The sequence below is a fragment of the Centroberyx affinis genome, unplaced genomic scaffold (genome assembly GCF_046629955.1).
Source record: "Centroberyx affinis isolate AG114_WGS23_722 - 3 ecotype Tasmania unplaced genomic scaffold, CSIRO-AGI_Caff_v1 ptg001768l_1, whole genome shotgun sequence".
Taxonomy (NCBI): Eukaryota; Metazoa; Chordata; class Actinopteri; order Beryciformes; family Berycidae; genus Centroberyx; species Centroberyx affinis.
In genome coordinates this window covers 161,421-183,148 of record NW_027280163.1, presented here as the reverse complement: position 1 = coordinate 183,148, position 21,728 = coordinate 161,421, and the positions used below count along the sequence as shown (strand labels likewise).

The window sequence follows — 21,728 nt, the reverse complement described above, 5'->3', positions numbered from 1 at the left end:
TCAGAATTGCAGTCATTGTAAATATATAATCTGTTGGTATTGACTATCTGGTTAATGAGCTTGGCAAGGACAAGCCTACAACCTAATTCAATATGAAGAGGCTGCTTTTCCATTTCCAGCGTTTAAAGTGACTTTAGAAAGGATGATGGCAGTCCATGGCAGCACTAGGACTCACTTTAGCATCATATCACCAGTTTGGATCTGTACTGACTGCAGTTAAATTGTCTCCAGACTTGAACATTACACAAATATGAACATGCTGATATAGAAAGTGGAGTAATGCCTTCGGAGGCAGCAGCAGCAGCAGCAGCAGAAATGTAGGCCAGACTACTAACCAGGACGAGGCCTCTCTGTTCCCTGAGCAGGCACAGCGGTAGAACAGAAAACACACACAGGCCGTCGGCTTCCAGGTTTATACTGTATTAATCAGACTGACTGACTAGAGCCGCCATTGTAGCAGCCGTCATTAATGACCGACAAGACGAGAAATAATCGGTTTGAAAAGCCTGGCCGTCCGCGGATTCAGACCAGGGTTAAATTAGTCTCCTGGAGAGGAAAAGCCCACAGAAAAGCTGCCGACAGTCCTGAATGTTCCGCCTGCTCGGGCCCGGTCCCTCCGCCTCATCACAGCCCTCCTCCTCCGCCACAAATCAACCGCAAAGCCGCCGGCAGCAGCGGGGATGGCTCCGCAGCCTCAGAAAATACCGATAAATAAGTGTGCTTTCATCGTCTTTGTCAGAGAGAAATATGCCTTACCTTCCGTTCAGACTAGTGCCCTCCCCTCCCCCTCCGCTCCGACATCACCGGGCTGACAGATAGACGCTCGCTGCGATGCACTACAATGTGCTACAATAGACCACAATACACTTAAACACACTACAATACGCTAGAACACGCTAGAAGACCGTGAAAGCAGCCTCAGACTGAGCCGAGCGCCCTGAGGTGTTCAGCACCCAGGACAGAGCCGGCCGGACCTTCAGCACCATGGACAGAAGCCTGCTGTACTGCCCCCTGCAGGACCACGGCAGACGTGCAGCAGGTTTCTAATGTCTCTAATGGAGGACTAGGCTTGGGCCGGTGACAGGCCTACACAGCACATCATGTGAATATTTAAAGAGCCGCTAAGCAGCTGGAGGACGGAGGGAGAGCAGCCAGTCAAACACACACACAGGGAGCCCCGGGACAAACACAGGCTTCACACCAAGGGCTTCTCCTATAACTCTCACTTAAACTTTATAAAGGTTGCAGAAATTAACCAGTAGGCTATGGCAGACATTAATATTAGCAATAATAGTAGTGGTGATGGTGGTAGTAGCAGTAGTAATAGTAGCAGCACTAGCAGCAGTAGTAATAGTAATAGTAGTAGTAGTAGTAGTGATAGTATTAGCAGTAGCCTAGTAGTAGTAGCAGTAGTAGTAAAAGTAGTAGTAGTAACGGCTGCAGCAGCAGTAGTAGTATCAGTAGTAGTAAAAGTAGTAGTAGTAACAGCAGCAGCAGTAGTAGTATCAGTAGTAGTAGCAGGAGCATAGTAGCCTAGTGCAGTGATTCTCAGCCTTTTCATATCAAGGCCCCCTAATTTAGTACACATTAGGGCCACAGACCCCCATTTGATTATATTTTTTCTCGTGGACCCAAATCTGAGAATATTTTTATTGTTAGATGATTGTCCAGAATTCCTTGACTATCTGTATTGTAGGCAGAGAGATAACAGTGAATCTATGACCAAAACACAAACAGTCATTCTTCTACATTCTCTAATTGTGTTAACTTCTTGTAAATGAAATAATGGTAATTCATCTTCAACTTCAATTTGCTGAGGACCCCCTGGAACCCCCTCATGGACCCCTGGTGGTCCCCAGACCCCACATTGAGAACCACTGGCCTAGTGGTACAGTAGTGGTAGTAGCAGTAGTATAGTAGTAGTAGCAGTAGTAATAGTAGGCTAGTAGTAGCAATAGTAGTAGAAGTAGTAGTAACAGCAGCAGCAGCAGCAGTAGTAGTGTTAGTAGTAGGAGTAGCATAGTAGTAGTACAGTAGTAGTAGCAGTAGTGGTAGTAACAGTAGTAGTAGCTAATAGTAGCAGTAGTGATAGTAGTAGTAGTAATAGTAGCAGTAGTGATAGTAGTAGTAGTAGTACTAGTAGTAGTAGCAGTAGTAGTAACAGTAGCAGTAGCAATAGTAGTAGCAGTAACAATTGTAGCAGCAGCAGCATCAGTAGTAGTACTAGTAGTATCAGTAGTAGTAGTAATAGCAGCAGTAGTAGTAAGTTTTCTTCTTCCTATTATTATTATTATTATTATCACTGTTGTTGTTTAAAAGTGGTAAACGTGTCACAACTAACCAGAATGGTAAGTTTTCTGACATGACTCTGGAAAAGTTTACCATGTAACTTGTTCTGGCATCAAGCAGCACTGAGTGCTGCTGCAGTGCTGTGTGTAAAGCTGAGTGTAAAGCTGAGTGTAAAGCTGAGTGTAAATGGATGTCAGTCTGTCAGGTAGACAGGAGACTCACCTAGGAAGGTTTTCCACAGCTTCATGTCTGCTCTGGACCAACTGTCTGGCTGCCAGCTTCAGCCTCCACAACTCTGGAACAAACTTCTCAGCCAATAACACAGCACAGCCCTCCCACTGGCTCCGAAACCAGCCAATCACAGAGCACAGCTTTGTTCCTGGCTCTCAGATCAGCCAATGAGAGCGGGGCACACTGCCAGCTGTCCACAACAATAACCACTGAACACAAAGCACAAAGGAAAAGGTGCCTCTGTCTATAATAATAATAACCCCAACCCTACCTAATAATATTAATTATAATAATTTATTGTATTTTTTTTGTATATTAGCTGTCACCATGGTTCATTCAGTCAACCAACTCTATTGGCGAGGACAGGCCTTTAGCTATGCTATACAGCCTATAGATAACTATTTCCAACTCTATGTTCTAAAGTTGAAACTTTTTCCCTGTGGTTGATGTGTGGGACTGAAGGGACAGCATATGCTGTGTCTTAACAGATCTTCTCAGGTCCTGAACCCCCCATGACAGATGGCAGGGCAGATAATAACCCCCCCCACCACCCCCCTCACCCAACACACACACACACAGAGGGCCCCTGATTGTAGTCCAGAGCATCTGCAGTAGGCTGAATGAAGAGAGGGGGGAGGGGTCATTTCACTTTGACTTTTCACACAAACTTTTATTTCAAAGAAGAAAAAGATGATAGTATATATTATTATCATTGTAATAGGTAGGCTATTGGCAGTATTATTATTGTTATTATAATATAACTTTATTTGCATAGCACTTTTAGTAAGTTACAAATTCAGGAAAACTATTCCAGGCTCTGAGGGTCCAAACAGCAAAAGCATTTAGAGTTTGGAGCCGTCAACTTTAGATGAAACTTTATTGATCCCTGTGGGGAAAGTGGGTCAGTATAGCAGCAAGGATACAGCAAAGAAAAATAGGATTATAAAGAGAAAAAAAGAATATAATAAGAATAGAGCAAATGAGGGTATAAACATACACAACTGAACTAGAACATGTTAAGTGGAACATATGAAGGGGAAGGTTGGGGAAAAGTCTGGATTACAGCAGTGAGACAAAGAAAAGAATATGTACTATATGACAATACACTGTTTGAAAATATGACAATATGTTTTTCACGTTAAAATATGTGCTTAAATTATAATATATGTGTTTGTGCACCTAAAGCTATATATCATAGAGAGGTAAAAAAATACATCAGAGTCCATCCATTTTAAAATAATACTTGACTTTAGTTGAACATGGCAGGCATTATATTACATGCAGAGCCACATAGAGGCACTGAACACACGTTTTATTTACCAACATATTAACTATTAGCCTAAAATCCAAACGTGTTCAATATTATATTGGACCGGCTAACCAATCACACACCCTGGAAGAGACCAGATAGGGAGTTGCATAGTTGCCAACTTTTGCTGAACTGCACACAAAACACACACACGTCAAAGCCTGATTAGAATAACAAAGGCTGCTCACACTTAGGGGCGGAGTTATCACAATGATTTCCAGGCCACTGAACAACAAGCTGCTGAAGGAGTGAGTGTGGGGTTTTTTTGTATGTGTGTGTGTTCGTGTGTGTGTGTGTGCGCATATGTCCGCTGTATGTATGTGTATAGTGAGAAAAGTCCTCCTGGGTCCAGCTGTTGTTCATGACAACTCTACAAAACGAGAAAGAATACATGAAAATCAGACATTATATATATGCATACACATTGGTCCGGATAATTTACAGTACAAATGAGGCTCTAAAAAGTCTTAATGGCTTGATATGAAAAGGTTTTGGTGCTCAGACATCCAACTCAAAAGGTCATTGCACCAGTTTTATTACTTGACATTTGCTTCTGCTGCCTTTGATAATGCTCAGATATTATATGCAATTTTTTCTCTCTTATTCAATTTAAAACAATGCCTGATAATCGAGGACATAGATACTCAAAGTAAGGTGTCCATATCCTGTAGAAACAATTCACACTATACATTAGATAGTAAATATATAGATATTCCATTGATATACCATCAAATATTATGTTTAACAGATTTAAAACCTCCAGAACAGAGATCTCTCACTGCATCCATGGCTCTCTTTATGAATAGTGAAGTTACATATAGTTGACACTTGGACCTCTAAAAGATTGATGAAGTGTCTGCAGTCATCCTCCATGCAGCAGACCCTCCCACCACCCCCATCCCCTACCAGCAGGCCTCAGTTGGCATCTGTATGTAAATCAGCTCAATGGCATGCACAATGCCGGCTCCCATATTTGCTCACTAAGTTGGAAATTGTCTAAAATTATAGGCAGCTGTCTGCCATCTACGGCAGTAGTTCAAAGAGGACACACTTCAAGGAAAAAGTAATTAACAGAGTGAACAGGTTGTGCAAATGTGCAGGTTAGATATTTTTTTGTAGAAATATCCCCTTCCCTTAAAAATACCTGAAAAATTCCTTTGCTCATGCATTTATTTTGCACTCAATTAAAGTTAAGGAGGCAATTTTCATTGAGTTTTTCTTTCCCTTTTAGAGAAATACAAAACCGTTGGGTAACTGTATTTACAACCCCATAATAAAAAGTCCAGTTTTCTTTGATGCAATGCAATGAAGAGCCTGTTAAAATGGCTTAAGTGATCTTAAGAAACAGAAACATTTTGTCCCCGGCAGTGCGTGGCCATCGGGGAAAAAGCACCGGCCAGCGTTTGACCCCTGACCTCACCTCGATGCCTGGTAAGAGAGGTCGGCGCCCCTGGGAAGCCTCCCTCTGTCCTCTGCTGACCTCTTGACAGACAGCGATAGGATAGCCTGACTTATTTACTGGCTCTGAATGCAGCACACGTGCCTCCGTCCCAAGGGCCGAGGGGGGAGGACAACTTCATTAAGCAAACCCTTACAATATTGCACGGTTATCATGTAGCTATTGCTGAGCTGGTGGTCCCGTTCCCTCCCCAGGAATAGTTTGGGTTGGCAGGTGTTGAGGCTCCCAGGGTTTTGTTAGCCAGGAAGTGTCTACCCTGGTAAATTTGTCCTCATCTGGAGACAGAAGTGTGGCCTGGCACTTTGTCCTCACATCCAGAAGGTTGTGGGTTTGATTCCCGCTCCTTTCTGTGTGGAGTTTGCATGCTCTGCCTGTGTTCTTTCCTCCATAGGTGGATTGGAGACTCTAAATTGTCCTCTAAAGGTATGAATGTGAGTGTGTGTCTATCTGTGTTCACCCTGTGATGGACTCACCTGTCTCCCTGCCTTCCACCCAGTGCATGCTGGGAAAGGCTCCAGCCCCCGCAACACCCTGAAAAGGAATAAGCAGCAGTGAATGAATGAATGAATGGAAACAGAAGTGTATCAACGACCCAGGGATGATGTTCCACGCACTTTCAGTTCAATCAATACAAAATCTACATTTGCTTTTCCAGGAAAATCCAATTCCTGAAATGAGATGCATTGATTTCAACCCTGCTGTGTCTCTACAAGACCAGAAGGCAAACCTCCACCAATGCTGAACAACTCTCCAACTTCCAGTTACACCCAAAGACATCATTCCTATCATTTCAATTTTAAGTACAATTGATTTCTTGATCATGCAAACCCTTATGATTTGCAATCAATCTATCTCAGTTTCATAGTTATGGTTAAAAAACAATAATTGTCTAATGGCGGAAATCCCAGATCTGGATCCCTGCCACAATCTAATCAGTTGTTCCCTGCCCAAGGCCCTTCTGTCTGTGCACCAAATTTCATGGAAATCTGTGCAGAAGTTTGTGTGATATCTTGCGGACAGGCAGACAGACGAACAAACTAACAGGGGAGGTAACTTGGCGGATGCAAGAAGTTGAAAATGATTAGCGCTGCCTGCAGGCCCCCGAGCCCTCTGCTGAGCACTCTGCTTTGGACAGGGGAGACATAAAGGATTGAGATGAGGAAACAAATGTGTGAGCAGAAACTGGAGCAGAGGCAATAGAGGCTCTGGGTTTAACTCATTCAGGGTCCAATAAAAACCTTCTGCCAGCCGCTGCGGCTCTTCTCACAATAACGACGAGGTGGCGGTGAGCGGCGGCGCTCGACAAGGGGGGAAATCTGCCACAACTGAAGGGCCTAATTAGCAGAGCTGTGGCCGGTTTCACTGACATCTGCTGCCGGGATGATGCAAAAAGAGAAAGAAGAAGGAGAGGGTTAGGCGAGCGGCCTGAGGCATCCGAGCAGAAGGCCGAGTCAAAGAGCGGAGAGTCGTAAAAACAAGAGGAGAGGCGAGCCGACACTGCCTGGAGGCTGCAGGAGGAAGTGTGACTGCTGAGGATTCCATTAACAAATACTGCAGCTTGTCTGACTCACTGTACAGTGATCACAGCTCTGCTTTTTCAGGAGTCAGTCAGTTAGAAAATATTAAAGGGATAATAGAAGCTTGTCTGCATACAGGATTCAATCCACTATTTCCAATATATGACTGGCACCAAACAGCACACACACTAACACATAAGATGAATGCAGACCAATAGACCCCCCTCCCCCACCCATGCAAAAAGACTCTTTTCTAGAGGTTACCATTAACTCCCCAATGCCATGGTTTGGTTTCATTAATTCATGAGGAAACTGCATACATGATTAGACGAGTCTCTACAGGAGCACTTATACATTTTTGAAGTAAAGTCAAACACAACAATGCATCATATAAATATAGAAATATAAAACAAAACACTGTTATGTCATCAGTAAGATTTCAGAAACACACAGTAGAAGGATACATACATGGTTTAGAAATACATAGCTCATAGTAAGTGAGTTCAAAGGAAACAGCTAGGGAATTGGCTCATTAAGACCATGAGGCTCCATACTGTTGAGTGTAAAAATCCAATAAGCCTTTCTTTGTTGGAGCTGTTTGACTGTGTTACCCCCCTCTAGGTGAGGAAAGATTTTCTCAAGGCCTATGAATGTTGGAGCAGCTGCTGAGCCGTGGCATCCATCTTTATAATGCCATGATACACAATATTCCACGTTTCCACTGCAGATTGCCGCCTTATGTTCTGCAGTACATGGTTTGTGATTATGTTTGGTTTGTCCCACATGAATCGTTCCACAAGGGCATTCCTGTAAATAGGAGTTGAATTGCAATGAATGGGATCCTTTATAGTATATTCCTGTCCTGTCTGTGCGCGGTTGAAGGTTTTAGTATTGTATGTATTTGGGGGACACAAACATACTGTATTTGAGACCAGACTGTCTTTCACATTCCTACCCCTTTGAAAACTAAATCTATGTGGGTTGGAAGTGAATGATTTTAATTGGGGATCAAAATTCAAAATTTTTTAAATAATCTTTTGAATCTCAAGTGATTTGTCAATAGTATCAGACACGCACATTGCTCTAATGTCCCTGGTTTTGTCCACAGTGGTGGTTTAAGATGTTGTTCCTGTTTCGGTCACTGGCTCTGTAAAGGACTCTAGTATTAGTCCTCTCCTTATATCCTGCTTCTGATCAGGTGGTGAATTACTAGATAATTAAATAAGATCAGTATTTTGGTCTTAATATGAGCAACCAATGACCATGACTGACCCAGGACCATGGAAAGTATCATTAAAAAATAAATCAGAGGGAAATGTGCCATTTGCAAAAGTATTATTATGAAATAAATATAGTATTTAGACAGAAAGCCACTTAGAAATAATACATAAATATATAATTGGTTATTAGGAAGTGAATTTAAAATGAAATTCAATAGAATCACATTACTGTAAAAAAAAAATTGGCATCATGAAAAATATTTATCACGAATTGTGTGATATTTAATTAATTAGAAATAAACAATGATTTGGCTTTTTTGTTTACTCATATATAATCCTGTATTTCTCATAGACCGTAAGGTATTTCTATAACTATTTCTTTCAGTAAGGCACATCCTGACTGGGACAGTCAGCTCATAACACACACTGTGAAACCGTTATCTCCGTTACACTGCCACCTAGTGTCAGGTTTTATCATAGTAGCTCCAGGCTGAACACCTCTTCCACACATCAGGTAAGTTAGTCAACTTTATAAGAACCATTTTGTTAACTAACATCCCAGTTGCACCGACTCCGGCTGTTTTTCCAAAGAACATTGTGTACTGCCCTACTACCGTGTTGCACATAACGTTACGCTGAATTGTTGTGATTTATTCTGCATCACCAGCTATGTTACGGTTCTATCTTGTGTTAGCTAGCTAGCTAACTATGACGAGACTCGCTAACTAGCGTTACTCAAGGGGTTAACGTTACTAAGCGACGCAGCCAGCATAGATAGAAGCAAAGTTAGCCAGTTAGCTAACAGCGAGTCCATCCATGTGGCTTACTAAGTTAGCAAACCAGCTATTTTTTCGAAAGCAGCTACTATTGACCAGTTAGCTAACAGGTGGGTCATCCACCTGGCTTGCTAAGTTAGTCAGCAAGCTATTTGTTGAAAGTAGGCTAACATTAGCTGGCCATGTCATTTGCCAGCGTTTCAGCTACCGTCAAGCAACTTCTCCGGACCCTTTCGTGGATTGGATAGCCTATAACCTTAGTAAATGTAACTGAAGATTTGCCCCAATGTGTGCCATCCCCTTGTATATAGAGAACTTCACGCCAAACCCATTAAAATAATTGCCAAGATAATGTTGCCTTGCTTATAGGCAAACATACATACCTCCTTAAAAATGACTAAAGGTCGTTTGTGAATCTGTAGGAACCACTCTTCAACTCGGCATACATCCAGTGCACTAAGCAACACGATTTCTGTCTGACATCAACTGTTTTATCTGGTTTGCCTGTTACTGCCACAACATTTTCCACCAAAACACATCGTGTTCGGCGGTAACGTACTGTTTGAACTAATTTTACAAGCTTAAATGTAAGTGCTGCTTGGTGTATTGGGTACATGCCGAATTTACCAGAAGACCATTGCGATTCGTGTGATGTCTTTAAGCATGTCTTACTGGTTATGCATACCTGCTGATATGCAAGGCCATATAAACCTGCTAGATTTACTAATGGGATTGGCTTGAAGTTCTCTCAATACAAGAGAATGGCACACATCGGGGCCACTGAAGCTCCTGCCCTGAACGAAGAAAAGAGTATAATGTGATGTGTTTTTGTGTCTGCAGAGTCAGTATGGAGCCCAGCAGGCTGGAACTGTGGCTGCAGCTAGCCGAGAGCTGCGGCCTCAGTACGGTGGAGCAGGGCCTGCAGCAGGTGTGGAGGCTGCTGCTGCTCTGCCTGCTCTGCAGACTCTGCTTCAGGCTTGGTGAGGAAGCACCAGCATCCAGCAAGGCTTCTCTTACAACCTCAAACAAAATACACACTATACACATAGACTAGTACCTATACATACAAACAGCAGCCTTGATAGAAATGATAATCTCATCTGCTTTGGACACTTGCATTGTTGGAAAATGTGTACCTCACATCAACATTGGATAGTGGGTGTCTTGACATACTGTTCCTTGATTTTAACACTGTTACTATATAATGCTTGTGATGAACCAGTAGGCGTACATAAAAATTCCAACAAACAGTACCATCACAGATTTTTGAACAGCTCCTGCCTTCATATAAAACTGCCTTTCTCTCTCAAACGTCAAATTATGGAAGCAAGACACCTCTTCATTGTGATTTTATGCATAGTATTTTGTATTAATTCTTCTCTTGTGCCTTGTCTTCATCAGGAGGCCTGTCCACTCTGAAGCACGTGGTGTCGGTGTTGGCTGGGATTTACGGCCTCTTCCTGTTTTTTGAGTGGCACATGCTGTGGGTGCTGCTGCTCAGTGCGCTCTGTTACCTGGTTCTGCTGCTCAGCCGCCAGTCCAGCAGCAAAGGCCTCTTCCTCTCCGGAGTCATCCTCATCTACCTCCTCATGGGGTGAGAAAACACTTAAAAAAAAAACATATGCCAGTTCTAACACGTTGGAGGCCGTTGTTATGCTGCGTTCACATTGTAGGGAAATATGCGTCAGAACAACTTGAGGGCAAAGCAACGACTTTGAAGTGTTCTTATGTTTCGATTTTTATGGCGGGACATTATGTAGTCATGGTGATATCTGTCTGTCTCTCTGTGTATAGACACATTCTTGTGAAAATAACTCAAGAACAATCCATGATAGAAACTTCATACTTACACCACAGGTTCCTCCTATAGAGTAGATGATCTGAGTAGATGTTGGAGCACCTTGCTGATTACGTATTAAAGAGGAAAAATTATTTTCTTGAAACTACTGTAACACCATAATACGATACACAGTTCATATTAATACCACCCATACAAGTATGTTGACATGGAAATATTTGCTAATTAATGCATTCACTGCTTATGTTTAATATATCATGGTGATTATGGTGGGACATTAGTTCAGCTCGAGCCTCTGGGAGTGCTTCTGTTTGTAATGAATATATCATTCCCAAGCAGTATTTACCATCTGAAAGCTGAATGTTTTTTTTGAAGTAGGAGGCTCTTATCTACAGTCTTTTCCACAGGATCCCAATGCTGCATTAAATATCTGATAAACACAGGCCTGTAACTGCATAACAGTTCATTATTAATTAGCCTATATCATTTTAATGAACACATTCATAATTTAGTTAATTACATTATGAATATGCTAACCCAGAGTCACCACTCATACCACTACTAGAGGTGGAAGAACAACATTAAGTGATTACTATTATCATTGATTAAAATAAAAGCATTTGCATTCATCTTTGTTCAACTGGTGTGTGTTACTCAGCATTATGTCTAACAACGTCTCTTAGTTGTTCCAAATTCACTGTTAAGCATAGCTTCTACTGGGTTATTGCTTAAAAACCCATGGCAACCCTGGAGTGAGATAGGCGGGGTGCACAATAAAATAAGAGTCAGACAAGCCAGGTTGCAGAATAACAAATTCCCTATAAACTGATTTCCTAAAATGTTTGGCACACTGATAGATCCCAGGGACACTTCTGGGAATCTGGTATAGAATTCCTGTCCGCTAATCGAAATGTCCTACTTCTTCTTTTCAGAGAGCTGCATTTAATCGACCAGGTGACCTGGCATAAAATGAGAGGTAAATGTTCCATTATTTGGACAGAAAATATTGGCTGCACTTAAGCTTTCAAAGTTGTGTTCATTTTAGCTTGGAAGCTACTCCCTACATTTGAACTTGTTTTATATAATGCCACAAGTTCTGACACCTCCCCCAAGCTCCAGCAATCATTATGTGTCTGGGACAGTGCTCCACAATTATTTGGTGGAAAGAATTGAAGTGTTGACTACTGCAATTTCCAGCAAGAGTCTGTATTTTTCTGTCAGTGTGTTCCACAAAGCTTCCAAACAAGGTATTCTGCTGCTGTTCAGAATCTGTGGCTTATAAGGCTACTTGCATATGAAGAGAATCATACATTATATTCAAAAGTAAGCAAAACCTTAACAAGATCATTTCATTTTCCATATAGTTCCATATTTTTTTTATTGACATTTGTTCAAGCACTGGAAAATAAATAATGTAGCAAAGTGTGCATTCACAGATCATAATGAAATTGCAATATTCAGAAAAAAACATACATCTGAAGCCATCTGTGTCTTACAGCACAGAAAGATAAGGGATTCTGCTTTTTCAGGGAAATGTCTCCATTTCTTTAATCCAGGACCGTGGTTGATGTATTTTCCATCCATGGTCCAGCCTTAACTGACTTTGTGTCCAACCATAAGGCTCCCAGATGGTTGTGGCCATGAAGGCCATCTCTCTAGCCTTCGACCTGGACAGAGGAGTGGTGGCCGGCCTGCCGTCCCCAGCAGAGTTCTTGGGCTACGTTCTCTTTGTGGGCACCGTCGTCTTCGGCCCCTGGATCAGCTTCTCCAGCTACAAGGACGCCGTCGAGGGCAAGAAGCTAGTGAGTAACTGCCGACCTTTTCTATTTTATTCCATCTTTTAACCGCCATTTACTTGTGTTTTGCTAAGTGCTGTATTAATAAAGGGTCTTGTTGTTCAGAGCTGGCAGTGGCTGCTGAATTCCTCTGTCAGTCTGCTGAAGAGCCAGGTCTGCCTGCTGGTCTCCAACTGCATCGCCCCTTACCTTTTCCCTTTCTTCATCCCAATCCACGGAAACAGAATCACACACAAGTGAGTCAAACTTTGGTTCAGTTTTTTCTCTTCCTGCAATTTCATTAGTTTTGGCAATACAAGAGCTTGTACTATTAAACCATTTGAGAATGTTCTGTCTCTTTCTCTTTGTTTCCCTGCTTCTAAGACACATGTGAGAAAGGTAAGCTTTGTTTTCAGGACGGGAATCTAGATTTATTCTCACACAGTTTTGTCATGAGTTCACTACAGTACTTTGAAAGTATGACCTGAAATGGAGATGCCTCTTGCATTGATCATCTCCTTGAGGAATTGCTTTTCTCCCTCCATTACTCGTTGTTCATACTATTATCTAGCTATAAGGCTCAGTGGAAGCTTCAGTTTGGAAACCCTGTAGTTTAGACCCAGCATTCCGAATAAAAGTCTTAGGAATTACAAAATAGGGTTTGGAGGCAGCGGTATGTGATTTAACATGTATGTTGTTTGTTGCTGTGCAGGTGGCTCCATGCCTATGAGAGTGCAGTGTCCTTCCACTTCAGTAACTACTTTGTGGGTCACCTCAGTGAAGGCACCACCATGCTAGCCGGAGCAGGCTTTACTGAAGAGAAAGACAACATCAAGTGGTAAGTTGGGGCTGTGTGGGTGTAACACCAGTGATCTACTTAGTAGGATGATGGTGGAGTGATCTTGTAGTGGTGCAGGAATGATGACATAGCCACAAAGAACCTGCTCTCTCGCTCTTCATTCTGGTGACAGATAGAAACAGACAGAAAGTAATGTGTCTTGTAAGCAGTGATGGCCGGTCTCCAGTTTGTCTGGATGGGGCAGACTAGGCTAAAATAAGGGAGCAGTATCAGAGGATTTCCCTTATAACCAAAATCAGACTCAAAAAGCCACATGTAGCATCTCAGAAATCCTTTTATCACCCAAAAAAAGAGTGATAGGTTTTTTCAGCTTGGGAAATATGGCTTATATCTTGATCATTTTTGCCCAGTGACCCCAAATTTATGGTGTTTGGCTTTGCAGGGACATGAGCGTGGTGAAGCCGCTCAGCGTGGAAATGCCTCGGTCCATGGTTGTGGTGGTGACATCCTGGAACATCCCCATGTCTCGCTGGCTCAATACCTGTAAGCACCTTCCTCTACTCTCTTGTTCACATTGCAGAAGGACTGAACAGTCATATCTGTGGCTGTGAACTCACATTATTATTGAATTACTCATGACACTCAAGTTTTGGCTGCATCATGGAAACCAGATCTGTTGGTTTTATAGGACTTTGACTTTGTGTGACAAGAAGATCAGGAACAATATCACCTCATTGTCCAGTATTTACAGTATCTGGTAGACTGTATTGGTGTAATGGTACAAGCTTGCTTGGTGTCATCTCAAAGACGTCAGCATATAAAATATAGTGCTGCTGGACAAAGAGAGGTGAAACTGTTACTGCTCATCACATCATTATTTGTCAAAAAGTTAGCGTATTTCTATAATGTCATTGTGTTGTCTCTTTACCGTCTTCCCGCATGTTCCTCAGATGTCTTCAAAAATGCCATGAAACTCGGGACATTTCCAGCCATCCTGGTCACGTACACAGCCAGCGCCTTACTGCATGTTAGTAAGATGATATGAAAATGTATACTTTAATTTTATCCAAATGCTGTCTTTAGTCCATCCACTTTCAAGTGAGTATCAGTATTGGGACAGATGGATGACTGGAGTTTCAAATTGCTCAGGTGTTCCATGTTGCATTACATTGTGCTTCCATAAGAGCTGTGAATGTCTAGGTTTGGTTGCTGTATTTAACACAGAAAAGATAACATTTGAACATAGACGCTGACAGATATTGGTCATGGAAATTGCATTATATGTCATGGAAAAGTTATGACATTAGAAACAATGTGTAGGAACCCTGCATCTTGGATGAGTTGGTGAAAGTTTTGCTGTCACTGCTTTGCCTAAATTTGCCATTTGGTTTCCTTCAGGGTCTGAGTTTTCACCTTGGGGCTGTTCTGCTCTCCTTGGGGTTCATCACCTATGTTGAACATGGTATGAATAAGCATTTGCTAACATCCCTGCTTTATACATTTATTGTGTGATTGTGCTTACAATTTCATCACAGCAACATCCTGTAAACCTCTTTTACAAAAATCAGAAAAATATTGTTTCCTCTGATTATAGCTCTGCAGTCAAGGCTTCACAGAGCTGCACTGTCACCCTGCTGTCCTCACAGTGGATGATCCTTCATCACCAGTGTGGGCAGCAGTGTTGCCAGCAGTAGGAGGGTGATTCAGTGTTGAAGGCTGTCATCTTTTGGTTGCCATTGTATCTATCTCATCTTTCCCATTACAGTTCTGAGAAAGAAGCTTGCAGCCATTTTCAGTGCGTGTATCCTGTCCAGGCCCTGCGGCTCCGACTGCAGCCATCAGCACAGGAAGGTACAGCTTCAGCTCTGTTGGATCAGTTACAACTGGGGTGTTGTCAGCAGCAAAGTAACATAGATACGATAAGACCATAACAAACAATGGAAAGCAGTACCAAGCACTGAAAAACAAAGAGATGTACAGATCAGCCAAGACCTGTATAAAAACAAACATCTGTTACTGACAGTTGTGGAGAAGCATAAGAATAAAACCCTTGAGCTTCTGACAAAGGATTAAGCCCACTCACAATGAAGAAGACCAGCAAACGATATGCAAAATCTAAATCAAACAATCTAATGTTATAAAATGACACAACTTACCTTATCAGGAAACCAGGGAACTTGAAATGAATCTTCTATTAGCTAGCCACAAGCAATTTAAATTGAAGAGAAATGTGAAATGGTAAAATCAATCTTCCAATGCAACTGCAGTGAAAACTAGCAACAGCACTAACTTAGGTACCATCAGCTGGTCTGTAAAGGTTACTACCACAGGCATTTCAGACATGGCAGTTCAACAAGGACCCTAATGAAAATACAACAGGCTCTTAGACACATCAGCACACTGAGATGCTGGGCCTTTTGGCAAGTATAAAAAAATGCAGTGTTGAGGAGGGACCAGAGTCAGCCATGAAGCCGTTCTTACCACTGTCTCTCCCGGCCCTTTAGGAGTACTGGGTGATGCTGCTGAACCTGCTGTTCAGTCTCCTGGCCATCTTCCACCTCACCTACCTGGGCTCCATGTTTGATTCTGACGTTGACGACCAGGCAGAAGAGGAGGTAAGACCAGCCAGATGAAAAGACAGTCTAGTATGAGATGAGATGACAAGTTTTGTTTTTCTTGCTGCAAGGCAACATGCCTTGATGATGAATTATATTTATTGTTGTAAACTTTGTTAAGGGTAGGGTTAAGGTTAGGCAATTAAGGTTAGAATAAGGTTTTGGTCATTGTTGAAAGAAAAATTGAAAATGAAAACTTAATTCACAGTAGAAAACTTTGAACAGCAGATGGTGCTGAAGCATGACTATCTTCCTGGGATTTGGCTTTTTGGTTTCTGGGTTTTGAGTTTGCTTTCTTTAACAGAAGTATGTGATGTGGGTCTGCTGCTCTTCTATTGGTCAGATCAAAGATTGAGTGACAGGCTTGTCAGTCCCTCCCAGTCAGCTCCTCCTGTGTGTGAACAAGAGAAGTGTTGTATAATACACTTATCAATTGTCCTCGTAAGAATGTAACAGCTATTGATTTATATATAATTTGATAAATTAAGTAAACACTGCCATATTTTTTACAATTAATTTCAAAAAATGAATTGACATTTTGACATAATTCACTTAGTAAACAAACTGATAGATAGCAACTCTGTTACCACATTCTGTGTAACCTTCCTCTAGCCTGCATCAATTGAGAATGTCTCAAAATGCTGGACAGTTAATTATTCATGATGAAGGAACGCAACAAAATATTGAAGAAATCAGTTTTATTGGGCATATAGTAGGTCTAGATATTGGCAGAATAGCCTGCAAACAGTATTAACTATAAGAAAGATGAAGTTGTAATGGAAGGGAATTTATCAATTAATTTATTTTTTCCCCTGTAAAGTGCTGTAAAACCCAGAAACGCGAAGACAAATCCCAGGAACGCAATCCTAAATTTGTTTGCCTTATAATTGGTGCACAAAATTCTTACCATACTGTGAGGAAAGTTGTTTTGTGAAGGCAAAATTCTCATCAGAATATTTGCTTGTTTGTTGTTGTTGTGTGCAGGGTTATGTAGCGAGCCACACCATCCAGAAGTGGTCCGAGCTGAACTGGGCGAGCCACTGGGTCGTCTTCGCCTGCTGGGTCTTCTACCGCTTAATTCAGTGATGTCACTGTTGCAGAAGGCAGAGTGGAAAGATGCCAAGACCAATCCACTGGAAGAGTAGTTGTTGTAGAGGAGACAAGACTTGTTCCCTTCCCTCGACCGCTTGTCGTTTCACTGAAGATCAGAAGGTTGTTCACTGAAAAGAAAAGGGGAAATTGGAGCGGAGCCTGGTCAAGGTGTAATGCGGAGTCTCTAGCAACACAGTTTTCACAGATGGAGAGGAGAGCTGCTTTGGAGGCTGAAGCTTTCCAGACCTGCTTGGAACTTTTACCACCTCTTGCTTTGAAATGGACTTAATAGAACTACAGAAAAGGATCATGACACTAAAACCCAGTCCAGCGACATCACCAAATTCTGACCGGACTGAAAAGATGACCGGAGGGAAACAAGGCCCTTACAACTATTACCTCTTCATAGACTAAACAGAGGCATTTCCTTATTTTTACCTTTTGACTTGCTTGTCCGAGGACGGGCTTGGATAGACTATATATTGATCTCATCTACATTGGTACGGTGTATTATGTGACTGATGCTGTAAGTAACCAGCTAGAACCAGCCAGCTGAATTGGTACTCGACTGATTTTTGTCCAAAAATCATTTCAACACTTTCACACATTTCATGACTTGTAAATGTAGATCTTTAAAGGGTCCATAACTGTAAATATTCACATGCTCTGATGTTACAGATGAGTCTTTTTTGGTAGGTGCTATTCTATATGTGTATCTTTTCCCTATTAAACATTTTTATATATATAAAAAAAAACAGTCTTGAAACTGCAGTGGGTGCAAAGTTTTTGTTCCAAAATGTAGTACAGGCTGGAAAGTGAGTTTTGAAAGCCAGAAGTCTCAGCACCTGGCCAAGTAATCGTTGAGTCACTGGTATTGATCACTAATGCTATCTGCAACCCACAGATATATTATGGTCATTTTGTGATATGGCGCAGTAAAAATCTTTCTCATTTCCCCTTCAAAACGGTCTGCAACAACCTTGAGAATTGCAGAGACTGAATTAAGCTTTATTGAGAGGCAGTGAAACAGATTTATCCAGATGTAGAGGCACTTCATTCCTCCAATATCGTGTCTTCAACTTAATTTGCTGGAGCTGCTGTTTCGGTGTTTCTAAAGATCTATTTTTTCCTAAGTCGTGATTGCTTCGCTCTCGGAGGAACGCCTTGCCTTTTGTAGAATGGATGGACTTGGATCCCCACCTATCCACTTACCTGTATCTAGTCAATCATTAATGGCTTCTGTCAGAAAGATATTGGTCAGGTCAACACGGAACTGACAAGGCAAGACGCTCTGAAAACCATTTAAAAACCATGGCCGCTCATCCTTGATCCAGTGAATTGAACAGGTTAGTTTGTTGGCGTGTAATTTAATCATCATCTGAATTAAGGCATTGAATGTTTGTAGTTGAGAATGATGAATTTGCTTGTGTTGATGTTTGATTTCTCGGTGGTTGCTGACAGGTTGACTGAGTGAAGAGTAGTATCAGGATGGGGAGAGGGGCCAACTGCAGCTGGATTGGGCCTGAGATCCCACTGTCATCAGAAATCTTCAGTGGTAAGTTGCTCTCCATAAGTGGCTAAATTATTGTTGGGTAAGGTGTAATGATATTATGTTATATCATATCCCTTGCTAATGAGAAAATGGGTGTTTCCAGATTTTTTTTTAGACAGAAGGAGTACTACCTTCATTAAGGGGGAGTAGAAAACAGTCAGAGGAGCTTGTGATCTTATTTTGAGAAAGATTTCCAGTCTGAAATACATAAGTGTGACAATCTGTTTTTTGTTGTTTGTGTCAGCAATCAAGGATGAGCTCTGGCTGTTCCTCATTCCTGCCGGCTTGGCTGTGATTTTATTGGCGTTGTTTCTGGAGGAGGTGGGCTTCTTACTGCGCCGTGTTCCCTCCTCCAGACGAAAACAACTCTGCTTGTGGATATTGGGAATGTATCCGGTAACATCACCTCTTTATTCCCTTTCCTTCTGTCAAAATAACTACTAGTGATAATGCCACTTAATTTTAATCTGAACTAACTTGAACTCATTTTTTGGAGGCATTTTGGCATTTTGTGTAGTTGCATTAAATCTTAAACTTAACCTTTTTATCTCAGGTGTTTGCCTTGACCTCCCTAATAGCCCTGTATGTTCCACGCTCTTCCTCGCTGTGTAATTTCATTGCTTCACTGTGAGTTAACTTTGGTTATTTACATTTTTTCCCTACCAGCCATAGCCCAAATTATGGTGTTTTTAACAGCAGGGTATCTCTGAAAAAGTATTAAATTATCTAAATTTAAAAAGTATTAAAATGTCTTAAAGCAATACTCCACTTAGTTTTAACATGGGGGTTATTTGGCTTTTGACTGCCATGAAAACCAGAATATAATCTAAGCTAGTTTGAAAACTGACATTTAACACGTTTGTGAACAGATTCAACAACAGATCCCGCTTTTAAGACAATTAAGTCCTAAATGTGTCTTCCTGAAGTCTGCAGATACTCTGAGCAGGTATTGCACACTGCTGCTTCTGACTGAATGTGTCTTTCTGTACAGATACCACTCCATCACCCTGCTGAAGTTCATGGGCCTGATCACCGACTTCTTCGGTGGGAAGGCTCGTATGCTGGACGTCCTGTCTGGACAGCGTTTATCCCCGGATCCTTTCCCCTGCTGCTGCTGCTGCTGCCTCCCCATGGTAGCCATCAACAGGTACAGATGGACCAACTGTTGCGGCACATGCATGCAGTACATACACTTTCAACTGTTTTTTTTATCTCATCAAAAAAGTTTGTAAAGTACCTTTAGTTGCATCGTTGTATGAAATGTGCTCTGTAAATACATTTGACTTGATGTCCAGCTAATGTGATATGTGAAAGCTTTGTGTCTCTCCTCTGGTACACAGGAGCAGCCTTGGCTGGATGATGGCTGCTGTGCTCCAGCTCTCTGTAGTCCGAAGCATCTTGTTCTTCGTCACTCTGGTCCTCTGGACAGATGAACAGTATGACTACGGCGATGTGAGTGACACGTTCATACCTCAATCTCTGCTTATTTTGTAATCATTGATCTTTTAGAATCAAAAGCACATAGTCGCCTTACAAACTTTGTCACATCCATGTCTTTTTATTTATGGCGTCTTTGTTAGCTGGGACAGCAGTTCATTTCCAGCTAGGTTTGACACTGTAAAGAAAAACAACTCATTGTTAAAAAAAAAATCTAATTACATAGGCATGCATTGCAAAATGATTGGTGGAAATGTAAACTAGACATAGACAGAAGTAAATGGGCTGTAACTCTAAATGAATCTGGTATTCTCCTTTTAAATCAAGTTGAACAGCAATACTTTCAGAATGAATTTAATCACAAAATGCAAGAGGATGAATATAATCCAGAGGGAGGAAAGAGAATTGCCCCTTGGGGGATGAATTGACGTCACTAACATCTGTCTTATTTTCCTCCAGGTAGATTCGGTCAACCCCAATTTGTATGTGAACGGTATCATAGGCGTGTCGACCCTGCTGTCCTTCTATGGCCACCTGCTGTTTTACAAAGCCACAAAGAGCGCACTGCACGGCTACGGACTGAGGGCCAAGTTCATCTGCATCATCGTGGTGCTGGTGCTGTGTGGCCTGCAGAGCGGCATCCTGGAGACCATGGGGGCGCTGGAGGTCGTACCCTGCACCCCGCCATTCTCCGTCCTCACCAGGTCCCAGTGTAAGTAACGGCACACAATCTGGACTCTTGTAATCCTTGGTCATGCTTACCATCCAGTTTGTAGTTCAACCATGCTCTTACACTGTATGTGTTATATTGTGGAGATTAGTTTGAAGAGGGGCTGATGGCGAAACACTTAAAAAAGAGACTGCCGTGGTAAGCTCTCTTGTCCTCTGTCCTACCTCAGTGATCTACCACTACTGTGTGATTGTGGAGATGTTCTGCATCGGCCTCTACGCCCGCCACACGTTCCGTAAAGTGGAGCCGAGCGTGCAGGAGGAGGAGGAGGAGGAGCAGAGGCCGGGCAGCGTCCGGCTGCTGGAGAAGGCAGTTCAAACAGAAGACGTTCAGACGGCGCATCACAAGCCCAGCCTGCCTTCGGACGAGCCATGGCCCGGTCGCTGCTTCTTCGGCGCCTCCAATCCGAGCTACAACAGCGACAGCGAGGACAGCCTGTGCAAAATAGAGCACGCGCCTCTGGACGGCTTCCCCTTCCCGCAGGCCAGAGGTCAGGGCCCGGGCAGGACGGGGGGCGCGGTGAGACCCGGTCCTGCAGAGGAACCGTGTGTAGATCTGACCAGGATAACTGTCACGGCTGATATTAACTATGACGAGTCCAAGGATGTCACTGTGGTCTGACCGTCTGTGGAGGGCATTTAGCAAAAGTTAATATAAGGCCAAGCTCTGTGTTAGAATGGATGTACACCAAAGATTTCTCAATCACCTGTTACTACTGTAAACATAATATCTTCCCATTAATCTAATAACAGCAGTTAATAATGTAATAAGCCTGTTAACATTATAAATTTCCCATCAGTGTAATAAGTTATCTACCATTCTGTTACCATAATAATTATTACATTATTGGGTTTTAATACGTTAACGGGAAGGTTGAGTTTATAATTTTTCAAAAATGGAACAATGTACTATCAAAGTGGATACATATTCATACTTTATTAAACATAGCATCTTAGTTAATAACCAACTGGACTATTATTACATGATCAGTTCAGTTATGTTTTTGAACAGTGAAATTTTCAACCTTTCCGTCAATATAATAAATGTTAACAGCAAAAAAGTTATTTCATTAACAGTGGGTAACCTTTATTACATTAATGGGAAGTTTATTAGGTTAATTTACACTGTT

At 42.0% G+C, this 21,728-nt stretch overlaps 2 protein-coding genes across 4 annotated transcripts; both read left to right on the top strand.

Annotated features, from left to right (window-relative positions):
• Positions 1 to 2,475: 2,475 nt before the first annotated feature.
• LOC139652159 (protein-serine O-palmitoleoyltransferase porcupine-like) lies at positions 2,476 to 17,576 on the top strand. Of its 3 annotated transcripts, none has more exons than XM_071529136.1 (13): positions 2,476 to 2,489; positions 9,660 to 9,781; positions 10,203 to 10,395; positions 11,532 to 11,575; positions 12,220 to 12,401; positions 12,501 to 12,631; positions 13,087 to 13,212; positions 13,616 to 13,716; positions 14,124 to 14,200; positions 14,572 to 14,635; positions 14,939 to 15,024; positions 15,678 to 15,788; positions 16,773 to 17,576. In XM_071529136.1, the coding sequence occupies exons 1-13, from the start codon at positions 2,476 to 2,478 to the stop codon at positions 16,872 to 16,874; spliced, it is 1,353 nt and encodes a 450-aa protein (XP_071385237.1). In that variant the 3' UTR covers positions 16,875 to 17,576. The 3 variants fall into 3 exon arrangements, with proteins under 3 accessions (XP_071385237.1, XP_071385235.1, XP_071385236.1); XM_071529134.1 differs by lacking the exon at positions 2,476 to 2,489 and adding an exon at positions 4,099 to 4,149 and having other exon boundaries at positions 9,655 to 9,781; XM_071529135.1 differs by lacking the exon at positions 2,476 to 2,489 and adding an exon at positions 8,513 to 8,539 and having other exon boundaries at positions 9,642 to 9,781.
• Positions 17,577 to 18,368: 792 nt separating this feature from the next.
• On the top strand, positions 18,369 to 21,220 carry LOC139652148 (organic solute transporter subunit alpha). Its single transcript, XM_071529113.1, has 7 exons — positions 18,369 to 18,435; positions 18,677 to 18,828; positions 18,986 to 19,059; positions 19,424 to 19,579; positions 19,773 to 19,884; positions 20,329 to 20,581; positions 20,769 to 21,220. The coding sequence occupies exons 1-7, from the start codon at positions 18,369 to 18,371 to the stop codon at positions 21,218 to 21,220; spliced, it is 1,266 nt and encodes a 421-aa protein (XP_071385214.1).
• Positions 21,221 to 21,728: the final 508 nt, after the last annotated feature.

Excerpts from the sequence above, each read along its gene's own strand:
- LOC139652159 (XM_071529134.1), top strand. The coding sequence starts at position 4,099 with ATGTGTGTGTGTTCGTGTGTGTGTGTGTGCGCATATGTCCGCTGTATG. Across the intron at positions 11,576-12,219 it reads GACCTGGCATAAAATGAGAG|GCTCCCAGATGGTTGTGGCC; the intron begins GTAAATGTTCCA and ends TCCAACCATAAG. Across the intron at positions 12,402-12,500 it reads CCGTCGAGGGCAAGAAGCTA|AGCTGGCAGTGGCTGCTGAA; the intron begins GTGAGTAACTGC and ends CTTGTTGTTCAG.
- LOC139652148 (XM_071529113.1), top strand. The coding sequence starts at position 18,369 with ATGGGGAGAGGGGCCAACTGCAGCTGGATTGGGCCTGAGATCCCACTG. Across the intron at positions 18,436-18,676 it reads GTCATCAGAAATCTTCAGTG|CAATCAAGGATGAGCTCTGG; the intron begins GTAAGTTGCTCT and ends TGTTTGTGTCAG. Across the intron at positions 19,580-19,772 it reads CCCATGGTAGCCATCAACAG|GAGCAGCCTTGGCTGGATGA; the intron begins GTACAGATGGAC and ends TCTGGTACACAG.